This window comes from Neoarius graeffei, chromosome 11 (genome assembly GCF_027579695.1).
Source record: "Neoarius graeffei isolate fNeoGra1 chromosome 11, fNeoGra1.pri, whole genome shotgun sequence".
NCBI classification, from domain to species: domain Eukaryota; kingdom Metazoa; phylum Chordata; class Actinopteri; order Siluriformes; family Ariidae; genus Neoarius; species Neoarius graeffei.
Window position 1 is genome coordinate 50,044,265 of NC_083579.1, and position 20,344 is coordinate 50,064,608.

General features: G+C 42.2%; 2 protein-coding genes across 3 annotated transcripts in view; both read right to left on the minus strand.

Annotated features, from left to right (window-relative positions):
• Positions 1–9,174, minus strand: part of rnf144aa (ring finger protein 144aa) — an 88,181-nt gene extending 79,007 nt beyond the window's left edge. Inside the window, exon 1 of one of the 2 annotated variants that reach the window (XM_060934112.1) lies at positions 9,099–9,174. The gene's annotated coding sequence lies outside the window, so the exon portion shown is untranslated. Of the gene's footprint in view, positions 1–2,300; positions 2,488–9,098 lie in introns of those variants that run through there. The other variant, XM_060934111.1, reaches the window with a different exon arrangement.
• Positions 9,175–16,466: 7,292 nt separating this feature from the next.
• Positions 16,467–19,182, minus strand: rsad2 (radical S-adenosyl methionine domain containing 2). Its single transcript, XM_060933037.1, has 6 exons — positions 18,766–19,182; positions 18,252–18,413; positions 17,772–18,001; positions 17,521–17,670; positions 17,283–17,315; positions 16,467–16,994 (listed from the first exon to the last, which is right to left on the minus strand). Exons 1-6 carry the CDS (start codon positions 19,079–19,081, stop codon positions 16,830–16,832), a joined length of 1,056 nt encoding a protein of 351 aa, XP_060789020.1. The 5' UTR covers positions 19,082–19,182; the 3' UTR covers positions 16,467–16,829.
• Between the last annotated feature and the right edge of the window lie 1,162 nt (positions 19,183–20,344).

Below are 20,344 nucleotides of genomic sequence, written 5' to 3' on the forward strand. Positions count from 1 at the left end.
AAAACCTGAGCACATTTTTCATTCTTCCCATTGAGGCTTAACCACCTGAATGGTAAACTGATAAAATGTACTTTTTCTGGATTGGCTTATCAATTACAGACGTCTCTGTTGCAGTGTTTCCCAAACCTGCCCTTATTACCTCTGCAACTGAGGATGTACCTCCTGTGGGAGCTGGAGAAGTTCAACCTACTAAAGGGCAATGATGATGCACTTTTACACAGCCATTATTGAGTACATCACCTCCTTCGTCACTGTCTGGTGCATTGCTGCCACCGCCAAGGAGAAGGACGGACTACAGCGCATCATTCGCTCTGCTCAGAAGGTGATTGGCTGCAACCTTCCATCTCTCCAGGACCTGTACAGCTCCAGGACAGGAAGGATTGTGGCTGACCCCTCCCACCCCGGACACAAATTTTTTGAGACACTTCCCTGTGGGGGCGGCACGGTGGTGTAGTGGTTAGTGCAGTCGCCTCACAGCAAGAAGGTCCAGGTTCGAGCCCCGTGGCCGGCAAGGGCCTTTCTGTGCGGAGTTTGCAAGTTCTCCCCGTGGGTTTCCTCTGGGTGCTCCGGTTTCCCCCACAGTCCAAAGACATGCAGGTTAGGTTAACTGGTGACTCTAAATTGACCGTAGGTGTGAATGTGAGTGTGAATGGTTGTCTGTGTCTATGTGTCAGCCCTGTGATGACCTGGCGACTTGTCCAGGGTGTACCCCGCCTTTCACCCGTAGTCAGCTGAGATAGGCTCCAGCTTGCCTGCGACCCTGTAGAACAGGATAAAGCGGCTAGAGATAATGAGATGAGAGACTTCCCTCTGGCAGGAAGCTGCGGTGCATCAGGACCAAAACCTCACACCACAAGGACAACTTCTTCCCCACTACAGCAGGCCTCATCAATAAGGCCAGAGACCCTCACTAACTGACCACCCAAACACACCAACACTCCCAATGCGTTACATTAACGCAGTTCCTTTCTGGATTGCTGTGCTCTTCATTCTGTGATTCTTCTATTGCATGTTCCACCATATACTGTACCGCTTGGTCATTTACATAATACATTGCACATATTCCCTTTCATACCTCGCCTGCTACGGAGTAAGCACAACGAGGAATTGTTTTCGGTCGGGTTTCTTTGTTAACGATATTACCGGAAACCGGCTGGATCAATCTTCATGAAACTTGCAGGATAGATGGGCATTGGTCTCAAATAGAACCTCCAACATTTTGAGGGTCCTCCAGTCAAGGTCACCAAAAAGGTCAAAATCAGTTTTGTTGTGGCTACTGCCTCAGAGAGGCGCTAGCCACTACGTCATCATGCTGTAAGAATGCAAGAGTGGAACAATCGTGCACTGTGCATGCACATACACATGTTCTGATTAAAATGGCCGGTGAGTGTATACAATTCGGTTCACCTTTCGAAATAAATGGATTAGACTAAAGAAAATCACTTTCAGACATGTTTATGCTTATTACAGAGGGAAAAAGTGTGTTCTACTGAGCTCCCGCCCCAGGCCATTTCTGGGAAATAAGAGTTTCGGTCATGGTGATAGCATGTGTATGTCAGTCTCGGTTCGGAGGTTTTAGTTTCAAAAACTGTAAGAGGAGAATAATATAAAAGTACAGACACTTGGTATATTTTACTTGTGATTTTTTTTAATTGCTCATTTTTGGATTACACTTCATTTTTGTGGCTACTGCCTCAAAGTGTATATACATGCTACATTTACTGTATGGACATGGTATCAGAAAGCAATTTTATTTATAAGCAGTAGCCACATGCACCCATAGGGTCTTTTTTTTTTCCCCCACAATATCTTCCTTCATATTCATCGTAAGTGCTACCGGGCGAGGTTTGTTTTGCCTGGCAACACTTGTATTTTTTATTATTTTCTAATTGCATATTTCATATTTTTAATGTAAATATTCTATTTATATTTTTCCTTTTGTCTTTCTACTTATTTTATTTTAACTGCTTGTACACAAAACATCAAAGCAAATTCTTTGTATGCGAAAACATTTCGCAATAAACTTTATTCTGATTCATATTCAGCTCATGTTGCACCTCCACTACCGCTGTACAGAGTGTTCTTTAAGGCATGCACAAAAACTTCAGTCTGGTGGATCAGTTAGGCAAACGCTGTCCTGTAGCGCATTCACACAGCATGATGATCAACTTCCTACCACATTAAAAATACAAATTTAAAGCTTCAATAGCATCATGCGCATTACTTTAGTATCTGTCTGTCTCAACACCATTCACATCATCAACAACAGCAGTAGCAAACTAGAAACTCTTTGTACTCACCAGGAGTTTCGCTCGGTCCTAATCACGGATACATTACTTCAGCAAAAAGCAGCACGGTTCCGAGTCGGACTGATGACTTACAAACAGTCCTGATGTACAGTGATTACAATCTGAATGTAACCTCAAGGGCTGACGCATTTCAGTTCTCAAAATATCAAATGGCTGAAGCAATGTTGCAACTTCCTCATTCGCCAATCAAGCAGAGAAGCACAAATGTCAGGCTTTTGGCCAACGCTACAGCCATCAATCTCCTGGCAAGTGAAGGTCTTTGCCTCTGGTGCTGTATGAGCATCAAAATAGTGTAGCGCAAGTAACCTATCTATTGATCGTACACTGCACTTCAGTATCCTGAGCAGACGAGGCTGGTCAGGATCAACAGAAGAGTACAGAAGCACTCGCACAATTTTTAAGAGGGCTTAAAAAGAAAACGGGACATTCAAGCTTCATTTACGATTGTTGAAATTAAAATAATCGGATAACAAGTATGAAAAATATCGGTTCATGTGTGGCGAGCCAAAAGAGCCTAGACTGTACTGAAATAGTACAGGGCTATATTCTGGCCATAAAGGAGCTACTGGATTGTAACAAGCAATAGACGCTGAGGATCATTTTTGTTTTTTAGCATGTGTAGCTAAGGAAGATATTTATATTTTTTTCCTTCGGCAGTTTTTTTTTTTTAAAATAGAAGGAAACCTACGTTACAGGTCAAAAAGGGAAAAATAATCACCTAGAGTTTGGTTATTTATTTATTTTTTATCTGGGTTAAAAATTTTAAACCTAGTTCATTATGATTTATTTATTTTAGCACATTTAAAAAAAAAAAAAAAAAAGCACACAGTATAATGAATCGTCTTGGCCAGCCCTAAGGGTCCCATCTGCATCTCATCATTGCTGAGGAGTGTGCTCCCATCACCCAATCAAGCATCCAGCCAGAGCAGGTCATGATATATTTACCATATTAACATGCCATTGTTGTGTGTTATGCCTGATATCAAGACTCTCGTCTCTGTGAGCCTACCACACAGACTTAATACTTGTCATTCTTAGGGCATACCTAACGTGTTTTCTTTCTCTCTCTCTTCCCCCCCCAATCTGTCCCTCTGAGTTACATGTTGGTCCTGGGATTGAGATGCTGGCCTCTTCTGCCCCTCGGGCCTGCTTGGTCCATCCTGGTGCCCTGTGTCTGGTCGGAGTTTTATCGCATTGCTCCTGTGAAGGACGGCCCCATGAGGATAGTTGAGGGTTATACCTGGAGGACGCTCTGGACTCTTACAGTAATGCTTTTATGGCTGAGGACTACAGTTGTCTTGCTAACTTTAGGACTGCAGTTATCATGAACAGTTTTGCACTCAAGTTTCCATCAATGAAGAGCTATAACATCAACGAAACTGTCCTCATGTTAAAACTGTTAATATTATAGTCAGGCTGTCTGTTGTTGCCCAAATGAGGATGGGTTCCCTTTTGAGTCTGGTTCCTCTCGAGGTTTCTTCCTCATGTCGTCTGAGGGAGTTTTTCCTTGCCACCGTCGCCACAGGCTTGCTCATTGGGGATAGATTAGGGATAAAATTAGCTCATGTTTTAAGTCGTTAAAATTCTGTAAAGCCGCTTTGCGACAATGTTTATTGTTAAAAGCGCTATACAAATAAACTTGACTTGACTTAATGCAGGGAGAGGCAGAAAGCCCAAGAGGTTTATTTGAAGCCTCCACCTACAACAAAATTTCATTTTATTTAAAAAAAAAATTAAATAAAAAGAACTAACATGTTGAAAATAATAAAGAAACTTCATAAACAGTGATGGCAAACCATTAGTCACAAATTCATAATTTTTACAAATCACAAAATCCATAGCTCAATTTCCAACCGAGGTAAAATTTTGAATTATCTAAGATTCTTAAAAGAGATTTTCCATCACTTCTTTTGTCTCTCTTTCTTCCATCTACTTCCTCTGTCTCCACCTACCTAGTATTTCCTTTTGTCTTTGTCTATCTACCTAATTACCATTTAAAAAAAATAATATATATATATATATATATATATATATATATCTTTCCATACTTGACCAGAAGTCAAACTTGAACCTTTGATTGTTATGAACCTTTGATTGTTAACCCAACACCTTAACCACTAGACCAGCAACAATTACGCTGAAAGGAGTGATGTATATTTTGAATGCATTAATGAGTCCAGTCTTATCACATCATCAAGTAGTTTAAAATACAAAGGCTTCCTAAATCCTAAACCTAGATAGAGTACGTCTCTAGAAAATCATGAACTGGGTTAAAAATTCTAACCTGGGTTGAAAAGTTTAACCTGACCCACAATACTGACCTGTAACACCTACAAGTGAAGCTGAACACAATAAATCTGAGGGATAAAATCACTTTCACATTTTAATATACAAGCGAAAGGCATATAGCATGTGAAAACGTGTTCAGGCAAAAGCAAACATTATGCTGATTCTGGTAAAGGTAGAATGACGCACCGAGACAGAAGCAGTTCAACAAAAAGCACAACACATACACAGTAGGATCCTCAGTAACCAAACGCTAGAGTAAATGCCATGATATGGTTTGCAAGACAGAGCAAAAAGACATATTTCCGTCTACTGTGCAATGCTGCTACATCTTTCTACACTGATTATATCCACTATTGCTCTTCTGTTGCATATTTCTACTTTCCTTACCATCCTATCCATCTAGGGAGGGGCAACTCCTTCCCTTCATTCTACCTTATAAGGCTTTTTCCATTTTCTCCCTAAAACTGGAGTCAGGCCACTGAAATGAGTTTAGAAGAGATAATCCCATTTATTCCACATTTTTTGATATGATCCTGAGATCAGTGAAACGCGTATTGACTGATACCTGAAACTGATCTGATACAAATCATATCAGGGTTTTTAAGGGATCTGTCCATTTACTCATGGATTAAATGTGAAATCACATTCAGATATGATTTTAGACTTTATAAATCAAATTACTTGAGTGTGCTTTTTTTTTTTTTAAATAAGCAAACAAACAAACCCAACACATGATAACATCTCCCAGAGGCAGGACAAGTCCTTAAAGAGAAAGGCTACCTTGAAACACATTAAATATATCGATATTAAAATATCCGTGAGGGGTTTAGTATGTCTGATGCCAATTTGTTTCCTGCGAGAACAAAAGCTTGTGTGTGCACCTGCTGACATCACAAGGGGACAACTGGGAGAAAATGCAATGCAATCCATTTTCTGTAACAGAGCCTCTGCTCAGCTAGCAAACCATTTACGAAACTAACATTCAAGTTTTGGATCCTTGTGTGTTAGAGCATAGCGCACAGGTGAGGAAGCGAGAGAGCACACCATGTCCGAATTTTCAGACAAAATACTCGCACGAAAATCACACAGGGTATCCAATACATGCATGTTATTTACCAGCTGGGAGGTCCATATCGTGGAATACCGTGACCGAGGTCTTGAAAGTACTGAGCGAGGCCCTCTGGGCCAAGGTCACAGTATTTCACCATACGGACCGACCTTAAGCTGGTAATTTTTTTCTTTACCAAATTCTAACTGAAAACGAGAGTGCCCAAAAGGGAAAACCGAGGCAAGACGCCATTTTGAATCCTCATTCACGGCTGTAATGCAAATGGCTTCCTCCTCGGTATACAAGTGCACTTCCATGGCAGGAAAAAAAAAAAAAAAAAAACTACATTTTGCTGCCTATGTAGTCCCCTATTTATACAAATAGGAGTCATTCAGGATTCAGCCATGTTTTTGCTTGGTGTTAGCAAGTTACAGGTTTTTAGCTTTCTCCTGAAATGTTTTCTTTTATTTTACTTCCTCAGGGTAGTAAAACTCGCTTTCACTGTGAAGACTGTCATTATCGCCATCCATGCTGTAAAATTAATGCTATTCTCCTGAGAAATGCTGGCAAACATTTACAAGATTTTTGATAAAAATCTTATAAATAAATCTTATAAAAAAGAGAAATGTTGACAAAAATTGCTACTATGTTTGTTGTTGTTCTGAACGAGCAAGTCACCAGAGGTTCATAACCGGGGTCCGTACCATAGGATACGGACCCGCTCGCCAGCCAGTCAGACTGCGGGATTTGATGAAAACTGCACAGTGAAAAAAATAAATGTCCTTATTAGTCCAAGAACAAGTTTTGATATGACGGAAAAATAAACTTGGATCTGTCTTTTTTGTTGTTGTGAAATTTCACATCACAAACCGATCCCATATATTTACCTGACAAATCAAATGAGGCTTCCACTGATGTCACAGAACAGAACGACAGGAAGACAAAGCCAGCAAAACAGGTGAGCAGCTCATTCAGCTCGCCGCCCTTCATCCAATCATGTCTCAGCTTCAACTCTTCAATGAGATTATGAAACTCTCCCTGTTGTCGTCTCCGTTCCAACAACAGGTGTACTGAAAACACTCACTCTTGAGCATGTCTATAATAATCACTGCTCGACAACTCAATCATTCATTCACTCAGGACACTACTGAGATTCACGGTGCAAAACCAGCATGAAGAAAAATAAATCAGAACATGAAATATTTTTTAAAAATTGCATCAGACTTGGCATGCAAAAATATCATGCATCAATCATATCCGGTGTGTCAACATCTAAAAGGGTGAAAGTGCCACTGCATCAGTCTCTTTAAATAGAGATTAAGCAAGAGTTATATCTTACTGGCAGCAGTGTCAGCAAGATCTCAAATGATCGTGGGTAATGAAGTCAAGCAAAAAAAAAAAAAAAAAAAAGACCAACAATGGAAAAAAAAAAAACCAAAAAAAAAACCAGCGAATCTCTCATCTCATTATCTCTAGCCGCTTTATCCTGTTCTAAGGCAAGCTGCAGCCTATCCCAGCTGACTATGGGCGAAAGGCGGGGTACATCCTGGACAAGTCGCCAGGTCATCACAGGGCTGACACATAGACACAGACAACCATTCACACTCACATTCACACCTACGGTCAATTTAGAGTCACCAGTTAACCCAGACCTGGGCAGCCGCATCCGGCCCTTTGGTTCATTCTGACCGGCCCGCGTAAGGTTAATCAGAAATTACAAAATAAACGTATTTTCTAATTTTACCTCATGCATGGACTGAATGTGCATTGCTTTTATTTTGAAGTTGTGTTCAACAAAGACACAATGCACGCGACATGAAATTCCATGAAACCTAATCCCGCGATAACTACTTCCGTAATTTGTCCAGACCAACCACAAACTTGTACGCCATCCTTCAAACGGTCCAGCCAATCACATAGTGTGACGTCACCAGCAGGCGCCGGAGCCCGAGCCGATCTGTAGATCTGATACCTACACCGAATCGACGTTTTCAGTGATGAAGTTTAACAAATCCAGGTATACAGTAGATCCTCTCTCACCGATAATCATCTGTCAGCTGTGCTTCGCATCTCCACCTCAGACATTCAACCTGACTCTGATGCGCTCGTTAAAGACCAACAGAGACTAGATTTCTCTCACTGAACAAATAAAAAACTGAAAAACACCAAATGAGGTGATTAGACTACAAATGTGGGCATCATTATTATAATAATGATGCATCTTGCTTGATATTTGGAGTAGAAAGACAATATTGTGATGTCTTTATTGTGTTTTGGGGTGAATGTGACTGAAAAAAAAAAAAAGGTACAAACGTTCATGTTTTGTTAACCATTGTTTTGGGAAATGTGATTGAAGAAATGACATTTTTTGTAAGGCAACCTCGTTTTTTCCATACTCTTACCAGTTTGTAAAAACAATGTTATTTACTGCTTTATATAAAGAAATACAATTAATATTATGCAGAATTTAGTTCAGCCTTTTGGTCCGGCCCTCCACAAAATTTTCTGTTTCTCATGTGGCCCCATGGGAAAAAATAATTGCCCACCCCTGAGTTACCCTAACCTGCATGTCTTTGGACTGTGGGGGAAACCGGAGCACCCGGAGGAAACCCACGGGGAGAACATGCAAACTCCGCACAGAAAGGCCCTCGCCGGCCACGGGGCTCGAACCCGGACCTTCTTGCTGTGAGGCGACAGTACTCACCACTACACCACCGAAGATGCTACTGTATAAAGATTACAGTGCATGCAACTCATCATTCCTTTATCATGTTTATAGCTGTACAATCTCACCTAAGCTTCAAAGATGTGTTAGTCAGCCCAGCTTCAGGAGCTACAAACTGTGTGTGTGTGTGTGTGTGTGTGTGTGTGTAATCCTCAAACAACAGATTACTGCAAAAGGATGTGGAGCAGCTAACAGCAGCTTGCTATCTATAGTGCACTAGCTGGTTAGCTTAGTGTGCAAAGAGAGCACTATGAATTTCAACAACAACAAATAAATAAAAAAGCACAATATTACACACAGGCTTCAGAGAGAAATAAAGACAGACAGACAGACAGCTTCTCATCCTCACAGAGACCATCTGAATAACCTGTGGATAAATGGAAAAATAAGAAAACAAGCAGGGGGGAACCAAACAAACAATTATTCACCTAGATTAAAAGGTATAAAGCCATAATATATCCACCAGCCAGCCATCTCTCTCTCTCTATTAAAACCCCGTATAGTTTGCGATCTAGTGTAATATATAAAGTGATCAGCGGAGTCAGTGTGAGGTTCGAGTCCCAGAGGAAAGCCCACCTCGCTAACCTGCCTGTGCTGTTTACAGCTCGCTGTGTTTGTGAAGCGGAAATTCCGCCTTCAAGCATCAAAAACATTCCCGTAAAAACCTCAGCGCTTCTCACAACGCGATGTCACGTCGAAATCGAGCACCGTGGCGTGTTTCACTCACCGCAGTTTGGGAGAATCAGCTGATGAGTCCGAGGTGTTATGAAGACGCCATTTGTCTGACCGTTTCCTAGTTGGCGCTTCAGAGAAAGAGGAGTGCCAATACATCTGAGAACCGACTGCGCACGCGCGCCTCCTGCCGGATGAACAGCGACATCCATCCATCCATTCATCCATCCATTATCTGTAGCTGCTTATCCTCATCTATCCCAGCTGACTATGGGTGAGAGGCAGGGTACACCCTGGACAAGTCACCAGGTCATCACAGGGTGTCATGGCATGAACAAAGGAGATTTCTGAGGACCTCAGAAAACGCGTTGTTGATGCTCATCTCTAACCATCAAACCATCATCAAAACCATCTCTAAAGAGTTTGGACTCCACCAATCCACAGTCAGACAGATTGTGTACAAATGGAGGAAATTCAAGACCATGGTTACCCTCCCCAGGAGTGGTCGACCAGCAAAGATCAGTCCAAGGGCAAGGCGTGTAATAGTCAGCGAGGTCACAAAGGACCCCAGGATAACTTCTAAGCAACTGAAGGCCTCTCTCACATTGGCTAATGTTAATGTTCATGAGTCCACCATGAGGAGAATACTGAACAACAATGGTGTGCATGGCAGGGTTGCAAGGAGAAAGCCACTGCTCTCCAAAAAGAACATTGCTGCTCATCTGAAGTTTGCTAAAGATCACATGGACAAGCCAGAAGACTATTGGAAAAATCTTCTGTGGATGGATGAGACCAAAATAGAACTTTTTGGTTTAAATGAGAAGCGTTATGTTTGGAGAAAGGAAAACACTGCATTCCAGCATAAGAACCTTATCCCATCTGTGAAACATGGTGGTGGTAGTATCATGGTTTGGGCCTGTTTTGCTACATCTGGGCCAGGATGGCTTGCCATCATTGATGGAACAATGAATTCTGAATTATACCAGCGAATTCTAAAGGAAAATGTCAGGACATCTGTCCATGAACTGAATCTCAAGAGAAGGTGGGTCATGCAGCAAGACAATGACCCTAAGCACACAAATCGTTCTACCAAAGAATGGTTTTGGAAGAATAAAGTTAATGTTTTGGAATGGCCAAGTCAAAGTCCTGACCTTAATCCAATCGAAATGTTGTGGAAGGACCTGAAGCGAGCAGTTCATGTGAGGAAACCCACCAACATCCCAGAGTTGAAGCTGTTTTGTATGGAGGAATGGGCTAAAATTCCTCCAAGCTGGTGTGCAGGACTGATCAACAGTTACTGCAAACGTTTAGTTGTAGTTATTGCTGCATAAGCAGGTCATACCAGATACTGAAAGCAAAGGTTTGCATACTTTTGCCACTTATCTCATCATCTCTAGCCACTTTATCCTGTTCTACAGGGTCGCAGGCAAGCTGGAGCCTTTCCCAGCTGACTACGGGCAAAAGGCGGGGTATACCCTGGACAAGTCGCCAGGTCATCACAGGGCTGACACATAGACAGACAACCATTCACACTCACACCTATGGTCAATTTAGAGTCACTAGTTAACCTAACCTGCACGTCTTTGGACTGTGGGGGAAACCGGAGCACCCGGAGGAAACCCACGCGGACACGGGGAGAACATGCAGACTCCGCACAGAAAGGTCCTCATCAGCCACTGGGCTCGAAGCCGGACCTTCTTGCTGTGAGGCAACAGTGCTAACAACTACACCATCGTGCCGCCCTCGTACAATTTTTATTCACAAGAATTCTGCTTCGGGCGGCACGGTGGTGTAGTGGTTAGCACTGTCGCCTCACAACAAGAAGGTCCGGGTTCGAGCCCCGTGGCCGGCAAGGGCCTTTCTGTGCGGAGTTTGCATGTTCTCCCCGTGGGTTTCCTCCGGGTGCTCCGGTTTCCCCCACAGTCCAAAGACATGCAGGTTAGGTTAACTGGTGACTCTAAATTGACCGTAGGTGTGAATGTGAGTGTGAATGGTTGTCTGTGTCTATGTGTCAGCCCTGTGATGACCTGGCGACTTGTCCAGGGTGTACCCCGCCTTTCACCCGTAGTCAGCTGGGATAGGCTCCAGCTTGCCTGCGACCCTGTAGAACAGGATAAAGCGGCTAGAGATGAGATGAATTCTGCTTCTACACAGGTTCTCAGTGTGGGAAATAAGGAATTTTATGCAGGCTGTCACCACGCAGACAAGTCTGAAATGTTGTCTATCCATCCATCCATCCATCCGTTATCTGTAGCCGTTTATCCTGTCCTACAGAGTTGCAGGCAAGCTCGAGCCTATCCCAGCTGACTATGGGCGAGAGGCGGGGTACACCCTGGACAAGTCGCCAGGTTATCGCAGGGCTGACACAGAGACAAACAACCATTCACACTCACATTCACACCTACGGTCAATTTAGAGCCACCAATTAGCCTAACCTGTATGTCTTTGGACTGTGGGGGAAACCGGAGCACCTGGAGGAAACCTACGCAGACACGGGGAGAACATGCAAACTCCATACAGAAAAGCTCTTGCCGGCCGCTGGGCTCGAACCCTTCTTGCTGTGAGTTGACAGTGCTGACTACACCACCTTGCACTGCCGCCCTCGTACAATTTTTATTCACAAGAATTCTGCTTGTACACAGGTTCTCAGTGTGGGAAATAAGGAATTTTATGCAGCCTGTCACCACACAGACAAGTCTGAAATGTTGTCTGTTCATCCAAATTTCAGCCTGTCCAAATGGCAAGCCAAAGGCTCGGAACAATGTGGCTCCCTAAGGTGGGCCCCGGAAGCTGAAGGGCTTTAGGTGCCTGGAGATGGCTTCTCAGCTCCTTCAGCTTCTGGGGAAATTTTTGTGATCTTCAAAGGCCAAATTACACTAGACATTAGTTGCTAATTACACTACAAATTGAATCTAATTTGCAAGAAAATGTCAGAAGATTCAAGAAAAACATACTTAAAGTTATACCCAAGAAAACAGTAGTACACACAGGTCAGTTCCATGTCTAGAAAAAAGTACAGGGGGCAAGGATATTCCAGTTGATTACAACTTACTGGTACTTATATATATATATATATTAAAAAAAAAAAAAAAAAAAAAAAATATATATATATATATATATATATATATATATATATATATATATACACACACACACTATAATAACACTCATGAAACATTATGTCAAAAATTTACTATTTTTATAATAAGTCTATAAGAAATTTAGTAATTAACAATACAACTATTCTTACATCCATCCATTATCTGTAGCCGCTTATCCTATTTTACAGGGTCGCAGGCAAGCTGGAGCCTATCCCAGCTGACTATGGGTGAGAGGCAGGGTCCACCCTGGACAAGTCGCCAGGTCATCCCAGGGCTGACACAGAGACAAACAACAAACACTCACATTCACACCTACGGTCAATTTAGAGCCACCAATTAGCCTAACCTGCATGTCTTTGGACTGTGGGGGAAACCGGAGCACTCGGAGGAAACCCACACAGACACGGGGAGAACATGCAAACTCCATACAGAAAGGCCCCTGTCAGCCACTGGGCTCAAACCCAGAACCTTCTTGCTGTGAGCCGACAGTGCTAACCACTACACCACCGTGCCGCCATCACAAGACTAAGCCAAGTTAAAAAAAATTCAAACATTTATTGATCAGTTTATTGATCCGTTTATTATTTAAGGGAAATAACTTCCAAGTTGACCCAGATGGTCTACCACCTGCAGCAACATTCAGTCTTGAGATGCTTTCCAGTGTCAATACCGAGGCTAGACTGAGATTTTCATAATAATTTGATGATATGGATGCAACAAAAGGGTGTAACACAATCACATTACCTGTATCTGTTTTTTTGTTTTAGTGCTACAAATATCCATATCTGTATACGGATTTGGATTTAAACCCAAAGCAGGTGTGTAAAATTTACATATTAACCCTGGGAATATGCCTTTGGCAACACTGAAAAACACTGGGTGGAGAAAAAAAAAAAAAACAGAATTAGAAATGCCAGCACTGTCAGCATGGTGTAAGAATGCTGTGTCTGAGAGGCCATCAACCTCAGCTACATCACCTGAGGTCATAACAGCAAAGTCTCAAGTTGGACTGTTTTTTTAAAATCACATTCCTGTAATTATTTTGTTTGTACCTGTCTACAATATTTTCTAACAAATTTAGTTGGGTCTATTTCCCAAAAAATATTCAACTAATAGCCTAAACTGCACTGACCCTAACCAGACAGTCACTAAAGAATAAAAGCGTTGCATAATGTGACATGTTCATGTTTGACTCATGAGCCTCATTAAAACCAAAACCCCCTGCTTACACAACTTTATGTCATGTCCTGTTGGATTTTAGTATCAATACACACCTCTAGACTCAACCAAATGCCCTATGAAGCCTTCTAAAAAATGAATAGTCTGAATAGCTAGAAACACAATTTGACAACATATTTTGTCAGTAGCCCTGTGATGACCTGGCGACTTGTCCAGGGTGTACCCCGCCTTTCGCCCGTAGTCAGCTGGGATAGGCTCCAGCTTGCCTGCGACCCTGTAGAAAGATAAAGCGGCTAGAGATAATGAGATGAGATTTTGTCAGTAATTTCCTTTCCCAGAAGATTCCATGTAGTATCTATTTAAAAAGCAATAAGCATTGCAGAAACCTTTCTTTTCTTCGAGTCTGTGTTTGCTACAAAAGAGAGTCAGTAAACAATGAAACATGCACTTTTACAAATCAAAGATGTAAGTACAAGACTGAAATTAGCAACTTCTTTAAAGATTGGTATTTTTTAACCATGGCTGCAGATCACATAATACTCAAATATGCAGTATTTAAGTCCAATTAGAAACAAATATACAACTTCAGCTTTGTGCCACCTAGCTGAATTCACACAACAACAAGGAACACAGGTTTTTGATCACCTTAACAGCTCAACAGGTAGCAATACAACAAAAGAGAACACATACACTAGGTAGACGTAGATAGAGCTGAGATAGAACTTGTTATACCTTTATAGTGTGTGATCCAAATGATGTGAATATGTTGCCTACCAGTGGCGGCTGCTGGTTTTAAAACAAGGGAAGCCCATTTTACGCATTCATCATAAAACCTGTAGGCCGGATATCAAAGCATAGAAAGGTGTGCCCCATTAGCATAGTGAACTAGACAACTCTACCTAGTGGCAGAAAGTATTTTTGCTTGTACATTTCATGTTATAGTCTGGCTTGCCAGGCTAGTGCCTCATATCCTTAATCAAAAATATCAAACATCCAAAAATCACTGTCTATTCAACGAAGAGCCTTGAACAATCATACCCTGATATGCAACACAGAGTCTTTAACACAACACCCAGCTGTGCAACACATCCTTGAACATCTTCTGCAACACAGTCTGGAAATTCATAACCAGGTAGGCTATGCAACACACAGAACCTTGAATATTATACCCAGGTATAACCTATAACACAGAGCCCACCATTCTCTTAACATTACTGAACAATATACACACTTCAGATTCATGAACATTATATGATGCACACTATTTATACACAAATTCTGCCCTCCGCTCCTTTTCCAGAAAATGGTCTGTGACCCTGTCATACCAGCTGGTTGTGCTTTCCAGAGACTTCACCAATTTCTGTTAGCAGCTAGCACTGCAGATCCCAATAAGGCTCAAGCTAGCCTACAACCAGATTGAACTACAAATGAAATAAGCGAGTGAATTCACGAATGATCAAACTGATAGAATGGATGAAAGTTAACGGAGCACAACGAGTAATATTTACATTTATTTACAGAGTAATGTACAGAGACATCAATGAGAAGAAACGTTTATATGAAAAGAAAGTCGGACAGCACTTTGGCACACGACTACACTTTCTCGACATCCACTGGGGACTGACTGATCATACTTCCGTGTTCCTCGCCGACGCCGAAGTACAGAGCCCGCCCTCCTCATGTCTTTCAAACACCACCTCCAATAATCCTTCATCAGCCCGGCTTCTTGTCCCTCCCACTGTCTCGTTTAGTCCCAGAGAAGCCCGGCTTCCCTGGAAGTGACGATTTTGTCGATTTTAACCAATAACAACTAGCCGAAATTGGCTGTTCAGAGCCCTCTCATAGACTGCAACGGATACCCGGCTGCCAGCGCATAGAGCCCATTGAAATAAGAAAGGTTACAGCCAGTGTTGCCAGATTGGGCGGTTTTAAGTGCATTTTGGCGGGTTTTGAACATATTTTGGCTGGAAAACGTCAGCAGTATCTGGCAATGCTGGTTACAGCCTGGCAGCAAAGGTGATTCTCGTAGCGAACTGCAAGTCTCATCTCATCTCATTATCTCTAGCCGCTTTATCCTTCTACAGGGTCGCAGGCAAGCTGGAGCCTATCCCAGCTGACTACGGGCGAAAGGCGGGGTACACCTTGGACAAGTCGCCAGGTCATCACAGGGCTGACACATAGACACAGACAACCATTCACACCTACGGTCAATTTAGAGTCACCAGTTAACCTAACCTGCATGTCTTTGGACTGTGGGGGAAACCGGAGCACCCGGAGGAAACCCACGCGGACACGGGGAGAACATGCAAACTCCACACAGAAAGGCCCTCGCCGGCCCCGGGGCTCGAACCCAGGACCTTCTTGCTGTGAGGCGACAGCGCTAACCACTACACCACCGTGCCGCCCGAACTGCAAGTTCGTCAGACATCACTCAAATAAGTTACAGGATAGTTATGAACGTAAATACAATCTTGGGCATATATTATCTCATCTCATCTCATTATCTCTAGCCGCTTTATCCTTCTACAGGGTCGCAGGCAAGCTGGAGCCTATCCCAGCTGACTACGGGCGAAAGGCAGGGCACACCCCGGACAAGTTGCCAGGTCATCACAGGGCTGACACATAGACACAGACAATCATTCACACTCACATTCACACCTACGGTCAATTTAGAGTCACCAGTTAACCTAACCTGCATGTCTTTGGACTGTGGGGGAAACCGGAGCACCCGGAGGAAACCCACGCGGACACGGGGAGAACATGCAAACTCCACACAGAAAGGCCCTCGCCGGCCCCGGGGCTTGAACCCAGGACCTTCTTGCTGTGAGGCGACAGCGCTAACCACTACACCACCGTGCCGCCCGCATATATTATGTTATGCAAGTTATTGCTTTAAATGAGAATTCAACGTCATAGACGCCGCAGTTTGGGGAGAGAATTTTAGGGGAAGCTCGGCTTCCCTTGTCGTCTCTGAGAAATCGCCCCTGTTGCCTACTATATTTCAACTTTTCTTTACTGGCACAATCAGATCTGGCAGAACACCAATGAAAAAATGAGAGAGAGAGAGAGAGAGAGAAAGAAAGAAACCTCTAATATCTATTGTTTTGTCTTTTAACTTTAAATCAAATTCTAGTAACAGAGCATTTTTGTTACAAATATAGACCTTTATTTTAGAGACATATATACACACAATACATTTAATTTGTTTAAAGTGCAAAAAATAGTACAAAATTTGTACTGAATCAATGTTACAGAGGTACTACTACTAATAATAAAAAAAAAAAAAAGTCCTTCCCCTGCCATGTGGCGCATCGGGCGGCGCCGATCTCCGTTTCTACTAATAATTAATTTCTATTAATAATAATAATAATAATAATAATAATAATAATAGCTTTAAAACAAATATAAAATTAAATTACATATTTAAGTGCTTGTTAACATTGAAACAAAACCATACAATCAATTTTATGCTAACAGACATTGTATGTGACTGACATTGTGTGGTATCACCACTCAAGCTTCATATCTGCTTTGCTCCACACATATTTGCCTCCCCTTTTAAGAAACATCCTCTCATCAAACCCACTGAACTTTATAGCTTCCTCTACTCCAATATCCAGAATGGACTTTGATGGGTCTTTCCTTCCTGCTCGACAATCCAGGAAACGCATCTGCAGAGAGAAAAATAACCGAGTTGAAGTATGTTAATCAAATATTAATATACTATTTATTATTTTACAAAAATTGCACTGTACATCACAAATTAAAGTTTGTGATAGCGATATAAGTGAAGATTAAAACTGTAAATCAATGTAGTTGCCATTCCTGCTTTGTAATATAGAGTGCACTACAATATGCCTTAGCATAAATATTCTGTGTAAATTGTGTGCATGAATGAGCACACAGAAAACTTAATAACCACTGACTAATAACTTCATAACCACTATGACTGTACTTACGTATTCATCCAAAATCAGGTAGGAATCCTTCATCTGCAAAACAAACAAACACAAATATATAGGTGAACAATATAGACTTAAATAACATCCCAGGACTGTTGGCAGATTCAGGACTAACAGGTCGTCTACCACAGTGTTTTAATGATGAATAAAAACTACAATATCGCTCGGTACACTTATACTGGATATACTGGATGCTGGCTCTGGATCTGATATAGACGGTGATCCTTGATATTACCTTTTGATTTGACTCTGCGACCAGACATTTAATGCTTTGGTGGCGGTCCAGGAAATCCTGGAACTCCTGATCAGTGATGACAAATTTCTCTGCCTCTCGAAGGCTATTCTCGCCTGTATTCTCACCCTCAATCAGGAGGCACTGAAACACCTACAGGACACATCGACACATGAGATATTTGGTTACTGCAGGATATGTGCCTGCAGGACATATTACATCGACCACATGACCCTGAGATCAATGCTCCCTACCTTCCAGCGCACAGGATTAAGGCCAGTGATGTGCTCAGTCATGTCTTCATGAACATTGAATGTGTTGATGACTGAGTTGACTTTGAAAGCCACTTTGTACTGTCTGCACCACTTCTGCACTTTGTACAGATTGTCTATGTGGCTTTTTCTGCCCTGGGCTCGACCGATTGTTTGGTTGGTTTCCTCATCAAAGCTGTCACAAGATATTGCTAGAATATCCAAATACTCTCCTAGAAAAGACGCAGATGATGTACATTGTCATCGTTAGTGCTTACAGATCTTAATCTTACTTTGAATGCTATGTAAAAAAAAAAAATAGAAGAACATTATCATATTTAGTCAGCTGAGACCAGTTCTCATGATCTGAGAGCAAAATCAACATTCTGACTAAGGCTACTTGTTCCATGAATAAGCCAGAACAAGAGCTTAGGAATGAGCTGCTGCTACCATCTGGTGTTCAAATGTTTTCCTACAGCTTACCATATTTCCGGAACCAGGTCTCCTTGATCATGCTTCCATTGCTGACAATACTGACGCTCGGTAACTGAAGCTCTTGCTTGCAGTATTGCACCAGTTCTCCCAGAAACACACCCTTCTGATGCAAGAAAGGTTCTCCACCTGAGAAGTTGATTTTCTCCATTCCTAATGATAACAATAGTGGATAGGTAGAAAAATGAGAAGAAGGTGATCTAGATTAGGGGTGCCAGAAATCTGAACCTCACTGATAAGTCAGTATGCCCAGACTGTCAACGTGTGTTCATATTTCACCCCTCTAGAGCTGCCCAGTATAAACCTAATGGGCAGGCTATTTAATGATATTGGCCCACGTTGCTCTACAGGTGAAAAATAAATGAATTATGTGGAGGGAAAATGTGGAAAAATAAAAAGGCATGCACTACAGGTGAAAAATGCGTGAAATATGACATGTGGCTAAAAACAATATTCATATATGAAGTTCATGGGACATTTCTGGACTAATCATAAATTGACTTACCTGCTTCTTTCAGGAGTTGCAAACCTCTCTTGGCCTCTTCTATTGGCAAAACGAAGGATGTCTTTGCTGTGTGAAAGCAGAAGCCGCACTTGTAATTGCACTGGCGGGTGAAATGGTAGTTCACACTGCTCGGTGTGGTGACTTCAGCTCTAGTTGTGAGTTTAGGGCGCTTGGACTGAGGATTCAGCTGCACCCTGGTCACCCTCATCCAGCCAGTAAACACCCAACCCATAATCTCAGAAAACACAGAGTGCACATTACTGATACACAGCCGCAGGAGCATCCTCACCAAGACCACTTGATTGGAAAGCAACATGCTGGACTGCCGTGTCTCAACACTGTACTCAGCTGACAGCTGACTTGTGTTTATATAAGGACCTGTGTCAGGGGCGAGGTGGAGAAAGGAAAACGAAAGCAGATCGGTTTGAGCTCAGGCATTTCATGTTCCTGTGAAATGAAACCTATTCACGTCGAGCTCAAGATATTGTGTGGACAAGCACGAGCCCCTCTAATACACACACACACACACACACACACACACACACACACACACACACACACACACACTTCCTTAGTGCTTCCTTATCTTACCTTATGTAAGATTACATGCACCTTTCTCATAAATGATACATGAACCAAAGTTGCCAAGTCAGTTTTGTACCATTTTCTGAGAACTCTCTCTCTCTCTTTCACTCTCTCAATCTGTTTCTTTTTCTCTCTCTCTCTCTCTCTCTCTCTCTCTCTGTCTTTCATAACGTGACCAGACGTCCCGGTTTGACCGGGACAGTCCCGATTTTGAGTTGCGTGTCCCCACTGGGACTCCCCAGTCCTGACAAAGGTCCGTCGGGACGCTGAAATACTCAGGAAAACCTATAGCTCATTTCCTAAGCTGCACTCATTGTACCTGAGACTACTATATATATATTTTTTAAAGCAAAGGATCGTCTGACACCATCCATTATCTGTAGCCGCTTTATCCTGTTCTACAGGATTGCAGGCAAGCAGGAGCCTATCCCAGCTGACTATGGGTGAGAGGCGGGGTACACCCTGGACAAGTCACCAGGTCATCACAGGGCTGATGCATACACTGTAAAAAAAATATTTGTTGTTTTAACTTAAAAAAGTTAGTGCAAGGGCTGACTTAAAATTTTGAGTTCACTGGAATTCACATAGTAAGTTAAATTGTTGTGAACTTACTATATTAATTTCAGTGAACTCAAAATTTTAAGTCAGCCCTTAAGGCAACCCTTGCACTAACTTTTTTAAGTTAAAACAACAAATCATTTTTTACAGTGTAGAGACAAACACATTCACACCTACGGTCAATTTAGAGTCACCAGTTAACCTAACCTGCATGTCTTTGGACTGTAGGGAAACCCACGCAGACACGAGGAGAACATGCAAACTCTGCACAGAAAGGCCCTCGAACCCAGAACACCACTGCGCAGCCCTTGTCTCACACCAAATATTGACTTTGTTTCATTTATTATGACTTACTGTTGTTTATAGTATTTTTTTAAAATGTTGAAACATTTCATTTCATTATTTTTAAGCCATTTTTGGTCTACAGCATTTAATA